The sequence below is a fragment of the Drosophila montana genome, unplaced genomic scaffold (assembly GCF_035044405.1).
Source record: "Drosophila montana isolate Dmon_TW-CO22-7 unplaced genomic scaffold, ASM3504440v1 contig_3200_1, whole genome shotgun sequence".
In the NCBI taxonomy this organism is placed as follows: domain Eukaryota; kingdom Metazoa; phylum Arthropoda; class Insecta; order Diptera; family Drosophilidae; genus Drosophila; species Drosophila montana.
This window is the reverse complement of record NW_026998080.1, coordinates 4,977,774-4,995,268: the sequence shown is the minus strand read 5'-3', so window position 1 is coordinate 4,995,268 and position 17,495 is coordinate 4,977,774. Positions and strand designations below refer to the sequence as shown.

Genomic DNA, 17,495 nt, shown 5'->3' with positions numbered 1-17,495 from the left:
ACTGTGTGTTTTTTTGTTGGCGCTATCTTCTTGCTCAGGTAGAGCTCTGGCAAAGTGACCTTTGTGCTGCGATTCGTTTAGGTTTGGCCATTGACGAGGTCTGAAACCCGGATATTCCCTTTCCAACCATTTGTTGGAAATACAATTTGCCAAAGGGCGGAGAATTTCATGCCGATTCAAAAGGCACCTTTCACCTGATTGTGCGTGTGTGCATGTGTGCGTGTGTACGTGTGTACGTGTGTGTTTGTGTGAACTTTCTAATTGAAAGCTAACTTTGGCAATTACGCTCTGGACTTTAATCAAATGCGGGCCGAGAAATGGTAGCGGGCCGTATGATTCGAAAGTGCAACAAAAATGCCAATTTAATTGACATTTTATTGAGCCTTTGACTGTTGGCCAAAAAGTTGAAGAGAAACTTTTTTGCAAAAACTTTAGATCTATTCGTCGTATCTGTATCTATTAGCCAGGCGGTTGTTCGGTGCGCCATCGTTTCACTCAATTTAATCACTTTGTCAGCAAGTTTCCGATTCGTCTTTATGCTGTCTAGCTTTCGGGCAACCTAATCTAACTTATTGATAATAAATGCGTAGGGCAAAAAAAAAAACTTGATTATTTTTCCTTTTTCCAGCCAGCAGCCAAAGTGGGCTGGCGAAAGTTTCGGCCAACAGACATATCAAAAATAACTGACTGGTAATAATTTCGGCATATTAAAAAACTTTTTTCTCGATGACTTTTGCATTTATTTCGCCTCGTCTATGCCGCCCCCAAACAAAAAAAAAAGAAATAAAGTTCAACTAAAGTTTGTTGTGTGTGTTTGTAAGTTTGTGTCGGGCATTGTCGGGAAAATGCTGCGCTGGCAAATGGCAAAATGTGTTCGGTGTTTGCTACGCAGAAATTAGAAAAATGTTTTAGAAAACTGGCAGCCAAACGAGCCTCGGCATCGAAATAAACTCAACTGATTTATAAAGGAGGCAACGGCAAAGTTGCCGCTGACTTGGCACAACACATTCCCACACACACACACACACACACACACACACACACACGTGTATAAATGTGTGTGGTCAGGTCAACGTTGCCTGGTATCGCAGGACTGGGACTCGGAGTGCTTTATGAACTGGATTTGATGGAGCTTTGTGTATTGCTTAGATGGATTATGGTGATTGTTTGTAAATATTATCGCCCCGAGCGCATAATCAACCAAGTGCTGTTACTTAGACGTATTGCCTAATCGAATGTGGACACCTCTTTTGATTGCCTTATTGTACAGAGTATATTTTCAGTTGTCTTTTTGTTTCTGGGCAAAGTATTTCGATAAGGCTTTGCTGCTTGCAATTAATGAGTTCTTGTATGACAAATTGTTTTGGTTTTGAATATATCTTCACTAACTTTGCCCTTCACTAATTCTTCTAATCTACGAGAAAAACTTTTTTTTACATCGGACTACTCTACCATACATCACTGATATCAATCAATAAGTGGCTATATGTCTGCAAATTCTTCTTTCAATTAAAAGTGGGCTTAGTTGGAATAAAATGACAATCAATTGAAGAGCCAATTTAAATCCCAAGGGTAGCGTATCTTTGTTTTGATAAATTTAGGAACTATGGCAGATAAAAAGTTTCTGAGATACCTGCATTCATACATACGGACGGACGGACGGACTTTGTAGGGTCGGAGATGCTTCCTTTTGGCTGGATAAAACAAACTAAACAAAAAAGGATTTTATAATTGTTTATATTCCTTTCTTTGTGAATAATCTCAAACTAAATTAAAAAGCATAAAAGTTGACAACTGCTGAATTTGAACCGCCGAATTCTCGCTTTTTAGTCCATTTTGACCCAACATTTATTTTTGCTTGTAGCCAGGACCAATTCTCTTATAAAGAGAGAAATATTCTTGAGATGAGTTTACACATATAAAGGAAAAGCCAAATATCAAGTTTGGTGTACAGAGCTATACACAGGCTATCAATGTTTCACTTTGTGGATATCTCCCCTCAATCCATCCAAAACTTGATAAAAAAAATCATTTATAAAGAAAGAGTCTTGGGATTTAGGGTATATATATCCTTATGTCATTTAAATGTTATGAGTATCAGACAACAAACAAAGAAGCTATTTAACATGAAATTTGCTAAAATGTGGGATCTATTTTATGATTGGAATAATTAAAAACGTGGTTCCATGCAGGTCATTTTTTTAGTAGATCGCACAACGTTTTAACTGCTTTCTTTTAGTATACACATTTATATTTACATATTTATATTAAGCCTCATGGATGGCATATTTCAGCACAAGTCATTTGAGTTAAATTCTTTCCCGAGGCATGTCTCTGACATAGTTATTCTCCTATATGTAAATATTCCCTTTTATGTCTGCAATGTGTAAAATGTTTGCCTAACTTGTAGTAATCAAAACTTGTCTCAGTCAGCAGTCTTTTTGTAATCTCTAATTAATACCCTTGGCAACAAACACAGCCTTTAACTTTTGGATTAGTTTGCCAAGTTCTTTGACTAAATGTTTCAGGCAATCTCCGCGCACCCCAATCCCAATGCCAGACAAATGCAAACAGCCCTAGCTAAACATCATTAATGGTATTTCAGCATTGAAACCCTTTCCGAAAAACATTCGATTAACTTGCCTCGCCCATCACACTCGGCGATTAGCTCGTTTTTGTTTGACTAATCCTTTGCGGGCCAATCCGCCCTCCTCCCCCGCTGCTGACCCGTTTCTCGAACCGTTTTATCGACCGGGAGTAACTTAGACTTGCAAATTAATACGCACTTAAAGCGGATTTTCAACTAGTCCAAAAGGGAACATTCGTTCTGCCGTCCTCCTCCTCCTCCTCCTCCTTCTGCCTGGCCGCAGCCCAATCCCAACCTGCCAGATCCACACACAAGCGAGCGATTCCGGCTCCTCGCTTTTTCGCTGTCAAAGTTGGCACTTTGACGTGCCTCGTGTCTGGCAGGACTTGTCAGCGCTCAAAAGGTAAATATTCAAATTGAATCTATAAAAGTAAATTGAATGTTGCTTATCTAATTTCGAGCGGGAGGAACCAGTTGATGTGCACGTGCGAGTGCGAGTCCTGCAAAGCGAAAGACATTCGCCTGAAATATGCTGACTGGCATTTGCACTCCAAACAGCTTTAAGATACTTAGACACTTCTGCTGGCCATTTGCAAAGTGCCTCCGCCGCGAAGCAGGGTTCAAATCCACCTTGAAGCTGCGCCCCCGCAATGATAAGGCAGAAACCGGCGGCGGGATATTTAATGACTGGCCGCACCATTTGTGAAAGGTCAGTGAATGCCAAATGTAAATTGTATTTGCCAGCAGTCGGCAGACTGCAGGTGAGTTCGGCAGACGGGCGGAAGGGACAGAAGGGCAGGCTGCGTGGGCTTTGCACAACCCTTGGCCACATAAAATATTTAAGTTCTGATTTAAGCCCAAAACACAGCTGGCATTTTGCATGTGTCCCCGCAGAGCTGTTAATACTCGGGGGAGACTTCAGTTCCATGGAATACTTGTTTTGCATAAGCAAGCTTATCCGAAGGCATGAAACGATTAAATGAAAGCTCAAAACAGCGGCCCATTAAAACGGACTCAAAAGGGTATATTAGTTATGTGCAAATGTATATGTATATCTGTATATCCGCCCACCTGTCCGCCCACCTGTCCGCCCACCTGTAACCTGAAACGAAGAACAAATATGCTTAAATTTCAAAAGCAAAACAAGTTAGTCGCTATTCTTATGACATCCTTGCATATTTCTTAGACAAGGTTTTCAAGACACAATTAAATAATTATGAGCTTCAAATATGTTATCTTGATTCGCTTAAATATAGATTAGGAATATTTCACTTTTGTCACATATCTTCGGCTTGCCGAATTAAGACATTTGCCTTACGGCTCGGCAAATATATGAGAATAGTTATATATAAGAATAGTTGTAGATAATGTTTTAGATAAATGTTGAGATTGATAAAAATTGTTTGAAAACAAAATACTTTGCCTAAAAAACAAGTTTCTTGGACCAATTTTACCTATAAGCAATATAGTATTGTAGAGAGATATTGATAACATTTGGCTCCGTTTAGTTGACTTAGTAAATACCGATATTGATCAATTTTACGTAAGGATCATGATGACCAAACTAATAAAGGCCCAGTTTGGTCAAGATATCTTGATAAGCAAAAAAGTTGTCAACACAATTATCGATCGTACCTAAAATTATTAGAGGTTCGATATATGTTTGGTAATTCCGGCTAAAAAAAGAACCTATAGAAAGGTTCACATCGGCTGTTGATGCTGATCAGGAATGTATATATAAACTATGTGATGGGAGATGTCTTCTTCTATACGTTACACACCTTATGACAAAATTATAATACCCCTTACTAGGGTAAGCAAATAGGCGTTTTTAAAGACAGCCCCTTGCGTCTCGGTATGTATCCTAGGAAACTAATTGATTAGCGAATTAATGTTTTCCATTTAACTCCTCGAGTTTTACCAGGGCCTTTAAAAAGATGCTTTAAATTGCAAAACATAAGGTAAGCCCATTGAATTCCTTGCAACTATTACGTAAGAAAAAAACAATAAAATTTGAATTTCTTTGATTTTCGCTTTGATTTTTTCGAACTTTTTTGTGGTAATATTTTATAAAAAGAATAATAAATTAGGCAATGCAGTAATAGATATTGAATTATTTCTGCCAAAAATAATTGAGTTTGGCATGAAATTTTGGTCTTTAAAATTTCTGCAAAAATTCGAAATTGAACGCAAATTAAACGTGTTTTCGCTGTTGCGCAAATCCGCGCGGATTTCACGGCATCTTTGTTGTTCGACCAATTTGAGTTGCGCATCGCTGTGCGATGATTCGCCTTGATAGAGCATTAAGTAAGTAACGAGTCAACCAATCCGACATTTTCATTATTTCAGCATTAATAATACAAAATCAGCAATGGCTGTTTTGAGCGCTGCATCGCACCCCGAAAATCACTCAAAACGTAATCCCTTAGCCAATTTCGAATGCAGACAGACCAAGTGGGACAGATGGCAGAAGATGGTGTTCGTGGCCGGGGATTGCGATTCGTCTAGGGACTGGGACTGGGACTGGGACTGGGACGGGGACTGGGTCTGTGACATGTCGCCAGCGTTTTCCACGAAATCGGTGCCAATTTTTGCAGAGCGCTCTGTCAAATTGTCATTGTCAGCATGCCAAATGCATTACAACAACTGCAACACAGCAGACTTCACGTAATGCCGACTGCCAGGCAATGACAAAAAAATATAAAAAAAAAGAGATGAGGGAAAAATGGTTTAAATTTGGAACGGCAGTCGATGTCGTTGTGCCAAAATGACAAATTACAGGGTGTTAACTTGGCGCTAATTTCTCTCGGCAATTTGCATTTGCATATATTCCAGACAAATATCTACATGGTGTGTGTGTGTGTGTGTGTGGATCCTTGCGATTATCTGTCTGCGGCATATCTGAGCTTCTCGTTAGCTTACCTCTGGCCATCGACCGCAAACTGTTCGTTCTGCAGATATAGTTTGATGTACGGCTGTCGCGTATGCAATTTATAGCGGCAGTTGAGGGCCCGGGGATATAGGCCCGGATATGCCGGCGACTGCACGTAGCAGGTCTGGAGGCGACAATCCCGATACTCGCGCTCGCAGTAGGATCTGTGGATAGAGAATTGTAATTAAATGCAATTAGTTTCATATAAGTATATTTAAGATGTTTGTCTCTGGCCCCCGCGCGCGCAGCCAATAAATGTGTCCCATCTTGGGCCTGAAGTCTCTCGGTCTGCCCTGCCCGAGCGCTTTTCCACTTGGGCACAAATCCAACAAATTAATCGCTGGAATTGCCTCGCAGCCAGCCAGAATAGAAACAACAAAGCCAGAAAATTGTGCTCACTGATTTGGAAATTCTGGTGCTTCTCCTTGGGAAAAACCTTGTAAAATTGTTGTCGAATTACAAGAACAACTGTAAACTGTGTAAGGAGAGCCGTGCGTATAATTTTCAATTTGTTCAAGTCAAACAAACGCATTGCCAGGGTTGTCAGCGTGCTCAGGGTTGTCGGGGCTTGCCAAATCACACGGCTTCAAGCTGCATAAATATGATTACCATTTTATTTGCACTCGAAATTTATATTTTTTTCTGCTCTTCGAAATTTGCCTTTCATTTGGGTTCCTTTGACTTTCGATGGATTTCTACACTCTGCGCCCATTAAAATGGCAAAAACGGGTATTTCACATGCCGGCCTAGACAGTGCCTACAAATTGTTCTTTGATTGATCTGATTTTGCCAAGCCCCGAAGCTATGTCGATGCGGGAGCAATGGAGAAGCGCAGTCAAGCTACGACTGCGAAATGTCTTATTTGTGTTCATTGTAGATGTTTCTACAGGGTATCTGCCGGACGAGCACTCTCGCGTTAGATCATTCATACTTGTTCAGATTGGGTTCGGTTCTTTCAGTGTCGATGTCGATGCGCGTGACCCCAAAATTAGCATAAAAATCATATTGGCCATGTGGGCGCTGGGTCTGTCTGTGTCTGTCTGTGGCTCGGGAATTGCAGAAATCTTATGGCTGAGTTTGGGTTTGAAATAGGGCTGTTTTTGATGAAACCTTAAAGTGCGGCATTGTGATTGTGCGCAACGGGGAGGAGGGGGGCTAGTTAAAACTGAATAAATATGGTTGAGCAGAAACGAGATATTCCGTAAATGAATTTAGATAAAAGACAAGAAATCTATTCTACATTTTAATGGATTGATTTCATGATTTCTGAAATATGCAACTATTTTCTGTATAATCGTAATTCCAAATAGTCTTGTCATCTGTAAATAGAAAAGTGCCTATCGTAAAAGTTTGAAATCATCTAGAAGTGACAGAAAAGCTAGTATAAATCTCGATCCCAACCCAGCCCAATCCAACCCAGCGCAACCTTTTCCAAGCCGATTCCAAGCAATGCTTAAAACTTGCAACTTATTTTATTAAGATAAAAGTTAGAGGACTTAGTAAAAAGAGGAGGGAGAATCAAATGAAATTTAATGTCTGCAAAGTTTTTGGGATAACTGAATGCTCGTTTTGGCCCATGGCAGCAGCGCCTGCTGTCTCAATGTGTCTCTCGAACATTTTTCGCGAGTTTATGTTGCCGCAGTTGTCCACCCCCTGCCCCGCCCATTTCTCCCAGCTGCCCTTCTGCTTCATTCTCTCTAGCTAGCTAGCTGGCAAATTGTAATTCAATTTTATGCGACCTTCTGTTACCGCATTGCCAGCCATGCTCCTCTGCCACTTACTGGCCCCGCCTGCCGCTCCCGTTCGCATATGATTATGAAATGTTCTCGTCGTGGGGCAGTTCCAGAGATTGTAAGAGACATCGTCTGTGCGCCCGGGTCCCCTCAAAAACCACTCAAGTTGCGTGCAACATAATAAAATTAAATTAACGCATCGCTGGCTACAAAGTAGTAACTGTCAGTTGTCAGTTGCCACGCCTCCAGCCCCCCTCCACTCCCTGAGCCCAGCCCCCACAGGATGGCCCATAAAAGTGGCACAAAGGCGCTAAACATTATCGATAAGCTCGGGCACAGCGGGCAGTACATCCTCGCTCTCTCTCGCTCTCTCTCACTCTCTCTGTGAGTCAATCTTTTTGTAGATTACGTATACGCACCCTTGCACAACTTCGCCACGACGATTTGGATACAATTCCGGATGCTGGCCATAGCGTAAATAGACTTCGGTTTGTTGTTCGGCGCGTGAATCGAATGTGAAGTAGGTCTGCAAAGAGAACAGAATAGAACAGAACACAAAAATGGCACTAAGTGAGTTGAAATTCATGTATTGTTAGCGGCTGCTGCTACGCAAATCACGTATACGCACTGTTGCCCTAGTCAGCTGCTAAGCTGCATGCCATTAGTGGCCATTGGCCTCACTGATGAATTTTGTCAATTTCCCGCCCCCCTGCCCCCCTGGCCCCTGCCAGCATTTCACCATTCCACGCAAGTTAGCACACACGAGCATCTGCAGCCGTATTTGATGGGCTCTGAGTTGTCCCGCTCAGGTGACATGCAAACCTTGCGTTTAAGTGCTCGCCGTTGTCTATGCGGCTGTTTGCTTAACGCGATGCGTTTTACCGGGTCTGCCGCTCTGGTGTGTCCCTATTCTAGGCCTCATCTAGCTGTGTCCTCATCAGCACTAATGACCTGCTCGCTGGCGTAGGCGCAGCTGTCCTTCCGCCTAAGCGCAGACCCAGTGGGAAATTGCAGTAGAACAGCTGGCCAGAACAAATGTCACCAATTTAAATTTACTGCGAACAGAGAGTTCTACAAATCTTCCGCAAATGCAATCGGACGCCATTTTGATAAGTGCCATCATTATCTAATCATTCACTTATTAACTAACTATACTACTAACTAACTATAGATTTGAATCAAATCGGACAAAACTTTAAGCTTAGCCTAAAAAATCGTTGAATTGCATTTTCCACGAAGGAAGCTTGGATTCTGCGAAAAGTGCGCAACTAAATCTTTGATCCCATTTCCACCAAGGAGGAATGCATTTTTCGAAAAGTGTGAAACACCCCTTAAATTCATTTGAACACAGTTCTTTGAATTTGAATATGTGGCGTACAGACGGACGCACAAACAGACATCGCTTGATCATCTCGGCTATTTATGCTGATCAATTATACATGTACTTTATAGGGTCATAACATAAATTATAGTACCCCCTTAAAGAGGAATGCGAAGTAAGTTAATTGTACCAAAAGCACTATATTCCATATCAGATGAAAACAAATTTATCACTGTGAAACTTATTTATATTGATCAAAAAACAAGCATTAGAAATTTCCAAATTTTCCAATTATTTATATTATTTATTGCTTAGTATTCACGTTAAATAAAATTATGTTTTTTTTCTTATATTTCCTGAAAGACTTTTTATTAAAAAAACTTATTTACTAGCTCTTGACATATAGATCTTTGAGCCTGATCGCAAAGTAAACGACGCAAGGTAAACGGGTGGAATTTCTCAATATCCCGGCTATGAACGTGGGGCATGCGATTAACAACAACCAGTCAATCAGTCAGTCAAGAAAAAAGTCCAATATGTATAGAGTATTATAGATAAATTTTAATTCATCAATCAGTCAGTCAGGTCAAAAGGTCTAATAGTTATACACATAAATCTTGATTCATCTTTAAATGAATATAATAGAGTTATGTTTTTGATAACACATTATCATAGAGAACGCCATTATTCTGAAACTATTTTCACTCATTGTTATTATCATAGAGAACGTCATTATTCCGAAACTAAAGCACAAATATGTGGCAGATACTACTTGGAACGCGCGGACGGATTTCCAGCGGGTTCTGCTCAGTGCTGGAGCGTAATGCACATGTCAATATTAAATGCGTTACCGGCGTCAATGACGTTAGCGCCACTTAACGAGGTGAACAATGACAGGCAGACGGGCGACGGGAGGCAGACGGGAGACAGGCGTCCTAGTCCGAGGTGGCAGCAGGAGCTACGGGCACGGTCACGCCTCGCAGGTGCAAACGGGCGTAGCCCATTCCCGGCTCATATTTGCCGCATTATGCGACTTTAAATGCATTGAATATTTTTGAACGCCGGAGCAGCTGCAGCTGCAGTTGTGGATGACGATGTCAATGCTGATGCGGATTGCGGATGCAATGTAGCGTGGCTGGAGTTATCGCCATGGCAGCGCCGTTGTCAACAATGCTGCGACCCCATGACCCCCCGACCCGGCTGCCCAGCTCGCCCGTTTGATAACGTGGCAAATTCGTGCTCGAATAAATTAAAAATCAGTCAGCTTTCGTTTGTGTATTTGGGCTTTGTTTCTCCTGTCGCGGATGTCGCTTGTGTTGCAATTTGCGAAAATTATTTTTGATTTATTCGCCACGCATTTATATTAATGCCAAATTGTTTTGTTTGCTGCTCCTGGCTGCTGCTGGCTGCTCCTGCTCATTAAATTGTGTACGTGGCAATGTTATTACATGCCAGCGCTCTATTATTTTTATTTATTATAAAGGATGTTACCCAAGCTGGCATTTTTTCATGCGTTCAACGCATTTTCCAGCGCGCTCGCGCAAAATAAGTGGCAAAAATTGAGGCGGCGACCAAGAAAAGTCGGAAAACTTGCCGTGGCAAAAACAAAGCGAACCCCTCTCCCCACTCCACCCTCCTCCTGCTCCTCCTCGAGAACTGTCTAGCAGCAAGCAACTTCAGGTAGCGTGCGGGGCGAGTTTTCATAAATATTTATGACTCCATTAAGGTGTGCATAAGACACTCTGGAGGGCGAGCTGCAGCAGCAGCCGCCATAGCTCTGCACCTGAGAGTCTGTCTCCTACACACAGCACTCCTTCATGGCATTAGTTTTTGTTTTTTGTTTTGTGTGCCATAAAGTGTGTGCGGGTGTGTGTCTGCGTGGCTTGTTGTGCTTGTGGCAAGCTGCGGCATGAAGTTAATCCTTGCAGGCAAAAACGATGCAATAACAGAGCTTAGCATCGGCAACTGCTGAAGGACATTCAAATCGGATTAAGCTGCTGATCTCCAGATCTCTTCTGATTAGGCCTGACTAAATCGTAGTTAGTAAATCTTAGAAAATTCATGCCTGTATTTACACGGCACATCTCTTATTCTATTTAAACTTCTGCTGTCACATAACGATCTTAACTTTCATTTTGTAAATGCAAATGCCGCATCAAGCACACGGAAGCGCATCTGACAAAAAATCAGAGAAAGAGCAAAACAACAACAACAGAGGGGAATACGACGAGGGGGAGGGGGGGTGGGCAGCATCCATGCAGCTAAATAGAATTCAAGTTGTGAAAAGCTTTTGCCATATAAAACTGCAAGCGGCAACGAGTCGCCAGCCAGTGCAGCCGAATGACATAGGGACGCGGGAGGGTGGAGGGGGGGGGGGGTTGGCTGAAGACAGAAGAGGCGCGCAGACGACAGCCAGGGGAGAACGCCCACGTCCACTACCCCTCCCCCCCTCTCCGCCGCAGAGGTTCGACTGAATAATGCATGCAAAAATATATATATGTATATATATATACAATAAATGTGCATGTGTATGTGCGTGCTGGCAATATACCATATGAAAAAACAAGTGGCAAAGTGAGTTGCATAGACGCAGCCAAGCAGATAGAGCAACATGGGTCACAGCCAAAGCAAGCAAGCGAAAACAAAAACAAAACAGGCGGCTGATAAAATAGAAATGAAAAAAATGACAAAAAAAAAAACCCGTTACAATTACACGGGCAGACAAACTGACTGACTGACTGACTTGCAGACACCCTGCTCTCTGACTTAAATCTTTGCTTAGTCTTTAACAAATACAAATAATAATATTTGTTTGTGTCTGTGTAGGTCAATATTTGAACTCTTTGGGCTTAATTGCTGCAGTTTATTGATTAGCGGTTATTTTCTATGTACACAAATAGTTAAACAATATACACATACAAGCGAACAGACTGCGTGTTGATTAAGTTTATGTTCACGCGGTTATTACCCAGCTTTGCCCGGCATATGTTCTTTTGCGAATTGTTGACATAATTTCGGATAGTTTTTTCAAGCTATACCCACGCCTAAAATTATAATTTACTTAGGTTGTTTTGAAAACCTCGGGTGAAAGAGAAAAGTTCCTTAGGTGGACTTTCAGAAATCGATTAATCACGTTTTAATTACTTTATAATGTAGGCCTCTATAAATAAGTTCGAAGACGATCGAACGAAATTTTCGACATACTACCTACTTTTCTTTTTAATTTTTGCAAGCATCTTTAACTGTGAATTGAAGCGAATAGAATACAAAAAAGAATTGCTTAATTTGCGATCTTGGGGGGTGGATTTTCCTAAATCCCATAAACATTTGCAGTTTTAATCCGATCAACGAAACTTAAAGCTTCGCCAAAAAATCTGTGACAGGCTTGGATTTAGCGAAAAGTGTGAAACCCTTTTTTCAAAAAGTTAAAAGATATTAAGTGGGAGCACGCAAAACTTAACTCTCGTGCTATGGAAATCTTTGAAAATATAAGTAAGAAAAGATATATACGAAAGCTTTGCAGATTATAAGTTTGTGCAGGGTATACCCGTCGCCGAAATCAATTTAATGCTGCACTCTCATTGGATCTGGTTCTTAGCATAGAAATAATTAGAAGAAATTATACAGTAAAAAAATACCCTTTACCGTAGTAAGAATTAAATGTGAACTATAATAAATAGGTCAACAGGCTACAAGAAGAAGAAGGAGAAGAATAAGCCGCTGCTTACAGGGTATCTCTCGGTCAGTCAGCATCATTGAGTTCAGTCTTGTTTTAAAGTGGCGAATGAAGACGACGACAGCAAAAACTTGGCTGCTGTAATATTTTCTTTAAATTATGTGATAAATATAAATATACACGAGTAGAAAATAGGACTTCAGCGAGGACATGGATGGAGACGAGGAGGCTACGTGACACATGTGACATGCCGACCGGGCGAAAGAGCACGGAGCTGTGGTTTATTAGTGTAAGTGCGTTGGCGTCTGCAAGTTGGAGTCGGCAGACGAGAGAACAGATACTTTTTACAGTAATTGGAAGTTCCCGGAGCTTGTCATAGATGGAGCTGCGCTTCAGTTGCCCAGGTGTTGACTAACTCCACATCTTTGTGCCAAAACGTGTTGCAAGGACTGTTAATGCAAATTGAAAAAAGGAGGAACTCTTTAAAAGCATTTTGAAACATACTTTTAAGAACAGAGAAAAAATTGTTTAGTATTTTTCACCTTTGTTTTATCTGCCAGGCAATCGTACAATTGTGCTCTAAGCTGACGATAAGCTCAGGTGGTCAGTGGAGACAACAATCGTCTGATTGGCAATAGTTAGAGAAAGAAAATGAGTAATATTAACATTTAATTATGTATTAACAAAACTGTTAAGGTCCGTTAGTGATTGATGTTACTTTAATTCAGGTATAGTTACAGGTGCTCCTCGAAGACGAATGCAAATGCCAGAGTATAACCGCAACGACTAAGGCCAAAAACATCTTCAAGAATCGGAGCTGCTCGGGTGCAGTTCAATTGAATGTTGAATTAAAATAGGAGAATAACATTAGCATTGCACTGTTAACAGCAACAGCAATGCAATGCAACATGAGCTGTCTCTGTTATGCCTAATAACATTCTCGTTATTTTGCTGTTAAGCTGGCTGTTAAATGCGCTACAACAATTTGTTTGCATATCCTTAGAGAACTCAGTGCTTGGTTTTATTTAATGCAAATACTGTAAAACTATAATATGCTGATACTTTCTTGCCATCGATAAACATAGAAATAATAAATAATAATAATTTTTTTTTTTAAACTGCTGCAGCACAATATCTACGCCATCTTTTATACAACGAAGACCAAAGTTCATAGGTATATACAAATGTTTATATAAATAAGAACAAAGACTGTGCAACTTATCATGTTGCACTTTGTTAAATATACAAGTCTTTCATTAACTTCTGACACAAATAAATAAGTATTAAGCTGAACAATTGTAAACTGTCCTAACAGGCAATTAATATAAAATATGACGTTTAAATACGACGTACTAATTGAAGTCAAATCCATGCTTACATTTATATTTCCAATTTAGTTTTTATTTTAGAAGTCGTCATACATATTTTGGCAAGCTATTCATTTGCTTACATATACAAAGGTGCGTAACATAATTCTGTAAAATCATATAACATAACGTCAATGAGCTAACATGACCGGACTTAACACATTCCTGTTAAGCTGCCATTTAGTGAGACAGCTCGTGTTATAGGCAATTTAATTAATTGAAACGAACTATTGTATGAATGAGCCTGTTTTAAATAAGTTTTGAAATTTCACAATTGATTCATAGATTGACGCATCTGATCTGCTTGAGGTTAGATATTATTCCTACAGTCGAAGACTTATCTTATTCTTGAGTTGGGAACTTTCCACAAGTTCAATTTAGGTGACAATTATTCTATTTCAAATCTAACCACATAGGTGGCAAGTCGCGATCCAACTCACCTGATCTGTAAAGTTGTCCGTGTGGAAGAGCACCTTGACATAGCTCGTCTCGCTGATGAACGTCTGGGGCTGCTCGGCTTCGCCGCAGAACATGCCTGGCTCGCGGCGATTGGATACGTCTGTTTTGGCATTGCCATCAACAATCTGCAACAACAACAACAACAACAGCAAGAATAATGTCATACGAAGTCACATCAAATGATAAGCAAGGACGACGGGCGCCGCAAACTATGCGAGCCACATAAATTGCCAGCGCGAATTGGATTGGATGCGAGTCCTGGCCCATAAAGCTGTCAACCGGCGCATACGCGGGAATTACGTGGACACATATGTCATCATTTAGGCGAGGCGGAGTTATAAATTAGATTTGATTGCCTCGGCGCCATAAATCAGAGCCGCCAACTGTGGCCTCCGGCGAGCCTAATCGAGTACTCACCTGCAGGTAGCCGCCCTCGCAGTGGGTGGCATTGAGCAGCTGTCCCACTTTGAACTTCTTAAAGCGCAGCCGGAGCACGAAATCGCGCGGAGCTCCTTTGAGCGTGCGAAAACGATACCAGCAGGTGAGGGGACGTCCCAGATTCTGATTGCTGACCTCCGGCGAGCTGATGTCCTCGAATATGTCCACCGTTTTATTGCAATGATCCTTGGATATGTCCGAGGAGCTGCCGCCGCCGCCGTTGCCGCCACCGCCGCCGCCGCTGCCGCTGCCACCTGAAAGTTGACGAGCAAAAAATAACCAAGTCAGCTTATTAAGAGCAAGCACGGAGAACAGAGAACATGCCACCGCCACAGCCGTCCGTTGGAATTCATTGTGCCTAATTTATACAGCGAATGCATAAATGACAAAGGGACATTGTGCTGAATTTGTAATTCCAGTCTGGCTGCCGCCCCCAAATGCAAAAGACGCACACCTCCGCATCGTCCCTGACTGTGACAAAGGCCATCGCAGGACCTGCCCCCTGGCTCCTGCAACCCTGCCTCTGCCTCCTATTCATGCCCCAGAGCGCCACTTCAGCAGTCAACCCGCGTAAAATTTTGAGCACTGAGTCGACTCAAGTCGTGTCGCGTCGCGTCGCGCCGCGTCGTGCCGGGGAGTTTGTGTTTGTTGTTTTGAATGGTTTCTTCAGAAATTGCTCAGCCGGGCGAATTGTAAGCTTGTTCCAGCTCAGGATGTTGACTGAATGGCAAGCGAAAATTTCTATAGTTTATTGCTCAACTATAAAATACTGCCAGCTACAAATTATTTAGATTCCTTTCTTGGGCTAACAATTTAAGCTAATAACTGCAAGTATTATTACATGGTTCAAATGATCTCGGAGAAAGTTATTTTCGAAAACAATTAAGTGAATTTTTCGAAACCATTTTATGAATATTTTAAAGGGGATAAGAACTTTAGTATTATTACATGGTTCAACTGATTTCGGAGTTCAGTTCGAATCGGAGAATTTTATTTAGAACCCTTATCGATATGCTCCAAACTTTTTTCAAAATCAATGAAGTGAAATTTTCGAATCCGTTTTGAAAATCTGTATAAAGGGGTAAGAACTTTACTTAACTTTTTATATTGCAGACTGTATTTTAATTTGGAGTCAAATATACAAGACTTGTAAGAAAATATTCCAGTAATTTATATATTTGTAGGATTCGGAAAAGTTCCAGAAGAGCAAGTAGCCGAGCCAGATCAGAGACAGATCAGGCAGAGAGGATCAGATAATCGGACGATCACAAAAACAGTCGATGCCGAAATCAAAGTTTCACATTAAATTTAAATTGCAGATAAACTACATATAGCATTATAACCTACATCTAAAATTACCCAAATAATTTAAATAAACTGTATTTTAAATAATAATACAACGTCGTCTTCGAGTTATTTTAATCTCTACGAAATACTGGATAATCTGTATCAACAGCCAAGACGATATCTGTTTGAGGGCAATCTAGTTTTATTAAATACTACCTATCCCCTTTACCTATAGCTGATAAAAAGCATTATACTTTGCAAGACGATTTCCGAAGTCCAATTGAAAAATCAACTTATAGTCGCAAAGATATGTCAAAATCATGAATGTCTTTAGTGCGTAACGCCAGGGTATGGCTTTATTTTGTCGTCATTGAATTTTTTAATCATGATCTTTTTGTCGCTGGCATTTCTGTTTTGTCTTTAGACACAAACAAAGTTGCTACGTGACCAACATTTTTGTCCTCTCAGGCAATTCCTTTGATTGCTCGCCTTTGCATTGCCAATTCTTTCTTTTGTGGCATCGCTGATTTTGGGCCGGGCTTGAAATTAGTGTTGATTTGTGCTCGCCGCCAACTGGCAGCCTCTAGTTAAATTATGAATGCCAATCGTGTTCTTACTTCCTTGCTGGAGTGCCAAAAGAAACGCAAATACCCAACCCAAGTTACCGGACGCAGGGATGAAAACTCGGTAACCGTTTAATATGGCTCCACATAATTATAAATATTTTAAAATTTGTAAAAATTTCATACACTTATTCCCTTTAGCTGGCATTTACACTCAGAGTTGTGGAGTTTTCGAAAACACTTCCCAAATAATATTTAACAATAATCAATACAAATGAGTTTGTCGTGTCAAAAGACAGATGGAGAGCAGTATAAGATATATGTATAAGAAATATAAGACACATATTGAGCAGAGTGGACATGAAGAAGAGTTAAAGTATATGTATATCTAAAAAATATAAATTATAATTATAAATAATCAACGTCATGGAATGTATGAAAGCCGAGTTTTACAGTTTTCCAAGTTGCAATCAATAAAATTACAAAATTCAATTTATATAGAGACAAGTTGTCCCTCTCAAGCGTCCCTCCAGAACTCTTCCAATCCCTTAATGTCCTTAAACACTTGTATCCCAGTCATAAATGTTGAAATTTTTATGATAAGAAGTTCGATTTGCGCGGTTTAACAAATTACTCATTGCTAATCAGGTAGAGTTATGTGAAAGTACTTGCAAAAGGCATTGCTTTCTATCAGTTAATCTATTTCAAGGCTTTCCTTTGTTTGTATCCTTTATGGCTGCCTGAGCGAGCTTTTCACAACTGGCACTTAACTTGAACTTACGTAAACACATCATCTCATTATAACTCATCCAGATTTAATTCTGTTTACCAGGTTTGGCTTCAAAGCAACGTCTTAAACTTAATTTCAGGCATTACAAGCCCTTCAATAAAATCTACAACTTAATCAGGCGAGGCAACACGGAGCGTTGGCTTTTTAGAAACCACTCAGACATCAAAGGATTAATGAAATGTAATATATGCTTTAATTTAGCTTAAGGACACGCTAAGACAGCCACAGAGAGATAGATTTCAAAGAGCTGCGCGAATCGATACACGGCGAGCTCGACAAAATTTGACAAACGCAATGCGCTTAGCTGCAGGCGATTGCCGCCCCGCCCCACGGATCCGCCCA

General features: G+C 40.8%; 1 protein-coding gene across 2 annotated transcripts in view; it reads right to left on the bottom strand.

Moving 5' to 3' along the window:
- The window catches only part of LOC135432107 (uncharacterized), a 75,678-nt gene that overhangs the window by 11,938 nt on the left and 46,245 nt on the right, over nucleotides 1–17,495 (bottom strand). For both annotated transcript variants that reach the window (XM_064687587.1, XM_064687588.1), the window contains exons 3-6: nucleotides 14,493–14,767; nucleotides 14,057–14,200; nucleotides 7,672–7,778; nucleotides 5,510–5,683 (exon numbers count right to left, since the gene is read on the bottom strand). In XM_064687587.1, the coding sequence (XP_064543657.1) occupies nucleotides 5,510–5,683; nucleotides 7,672–7,778; nucleotides 14,057–14,200; nucleotides 14,493–14,767 (700 nt within the window). The remainder of the gene's footprint in view (nucleotides 1–5,509; nucleotides 5,684–7,671; nucleotides 7,779–14,056; nucleotides 14,201–14,492; nucleotides 14,768–17,495) is intronic.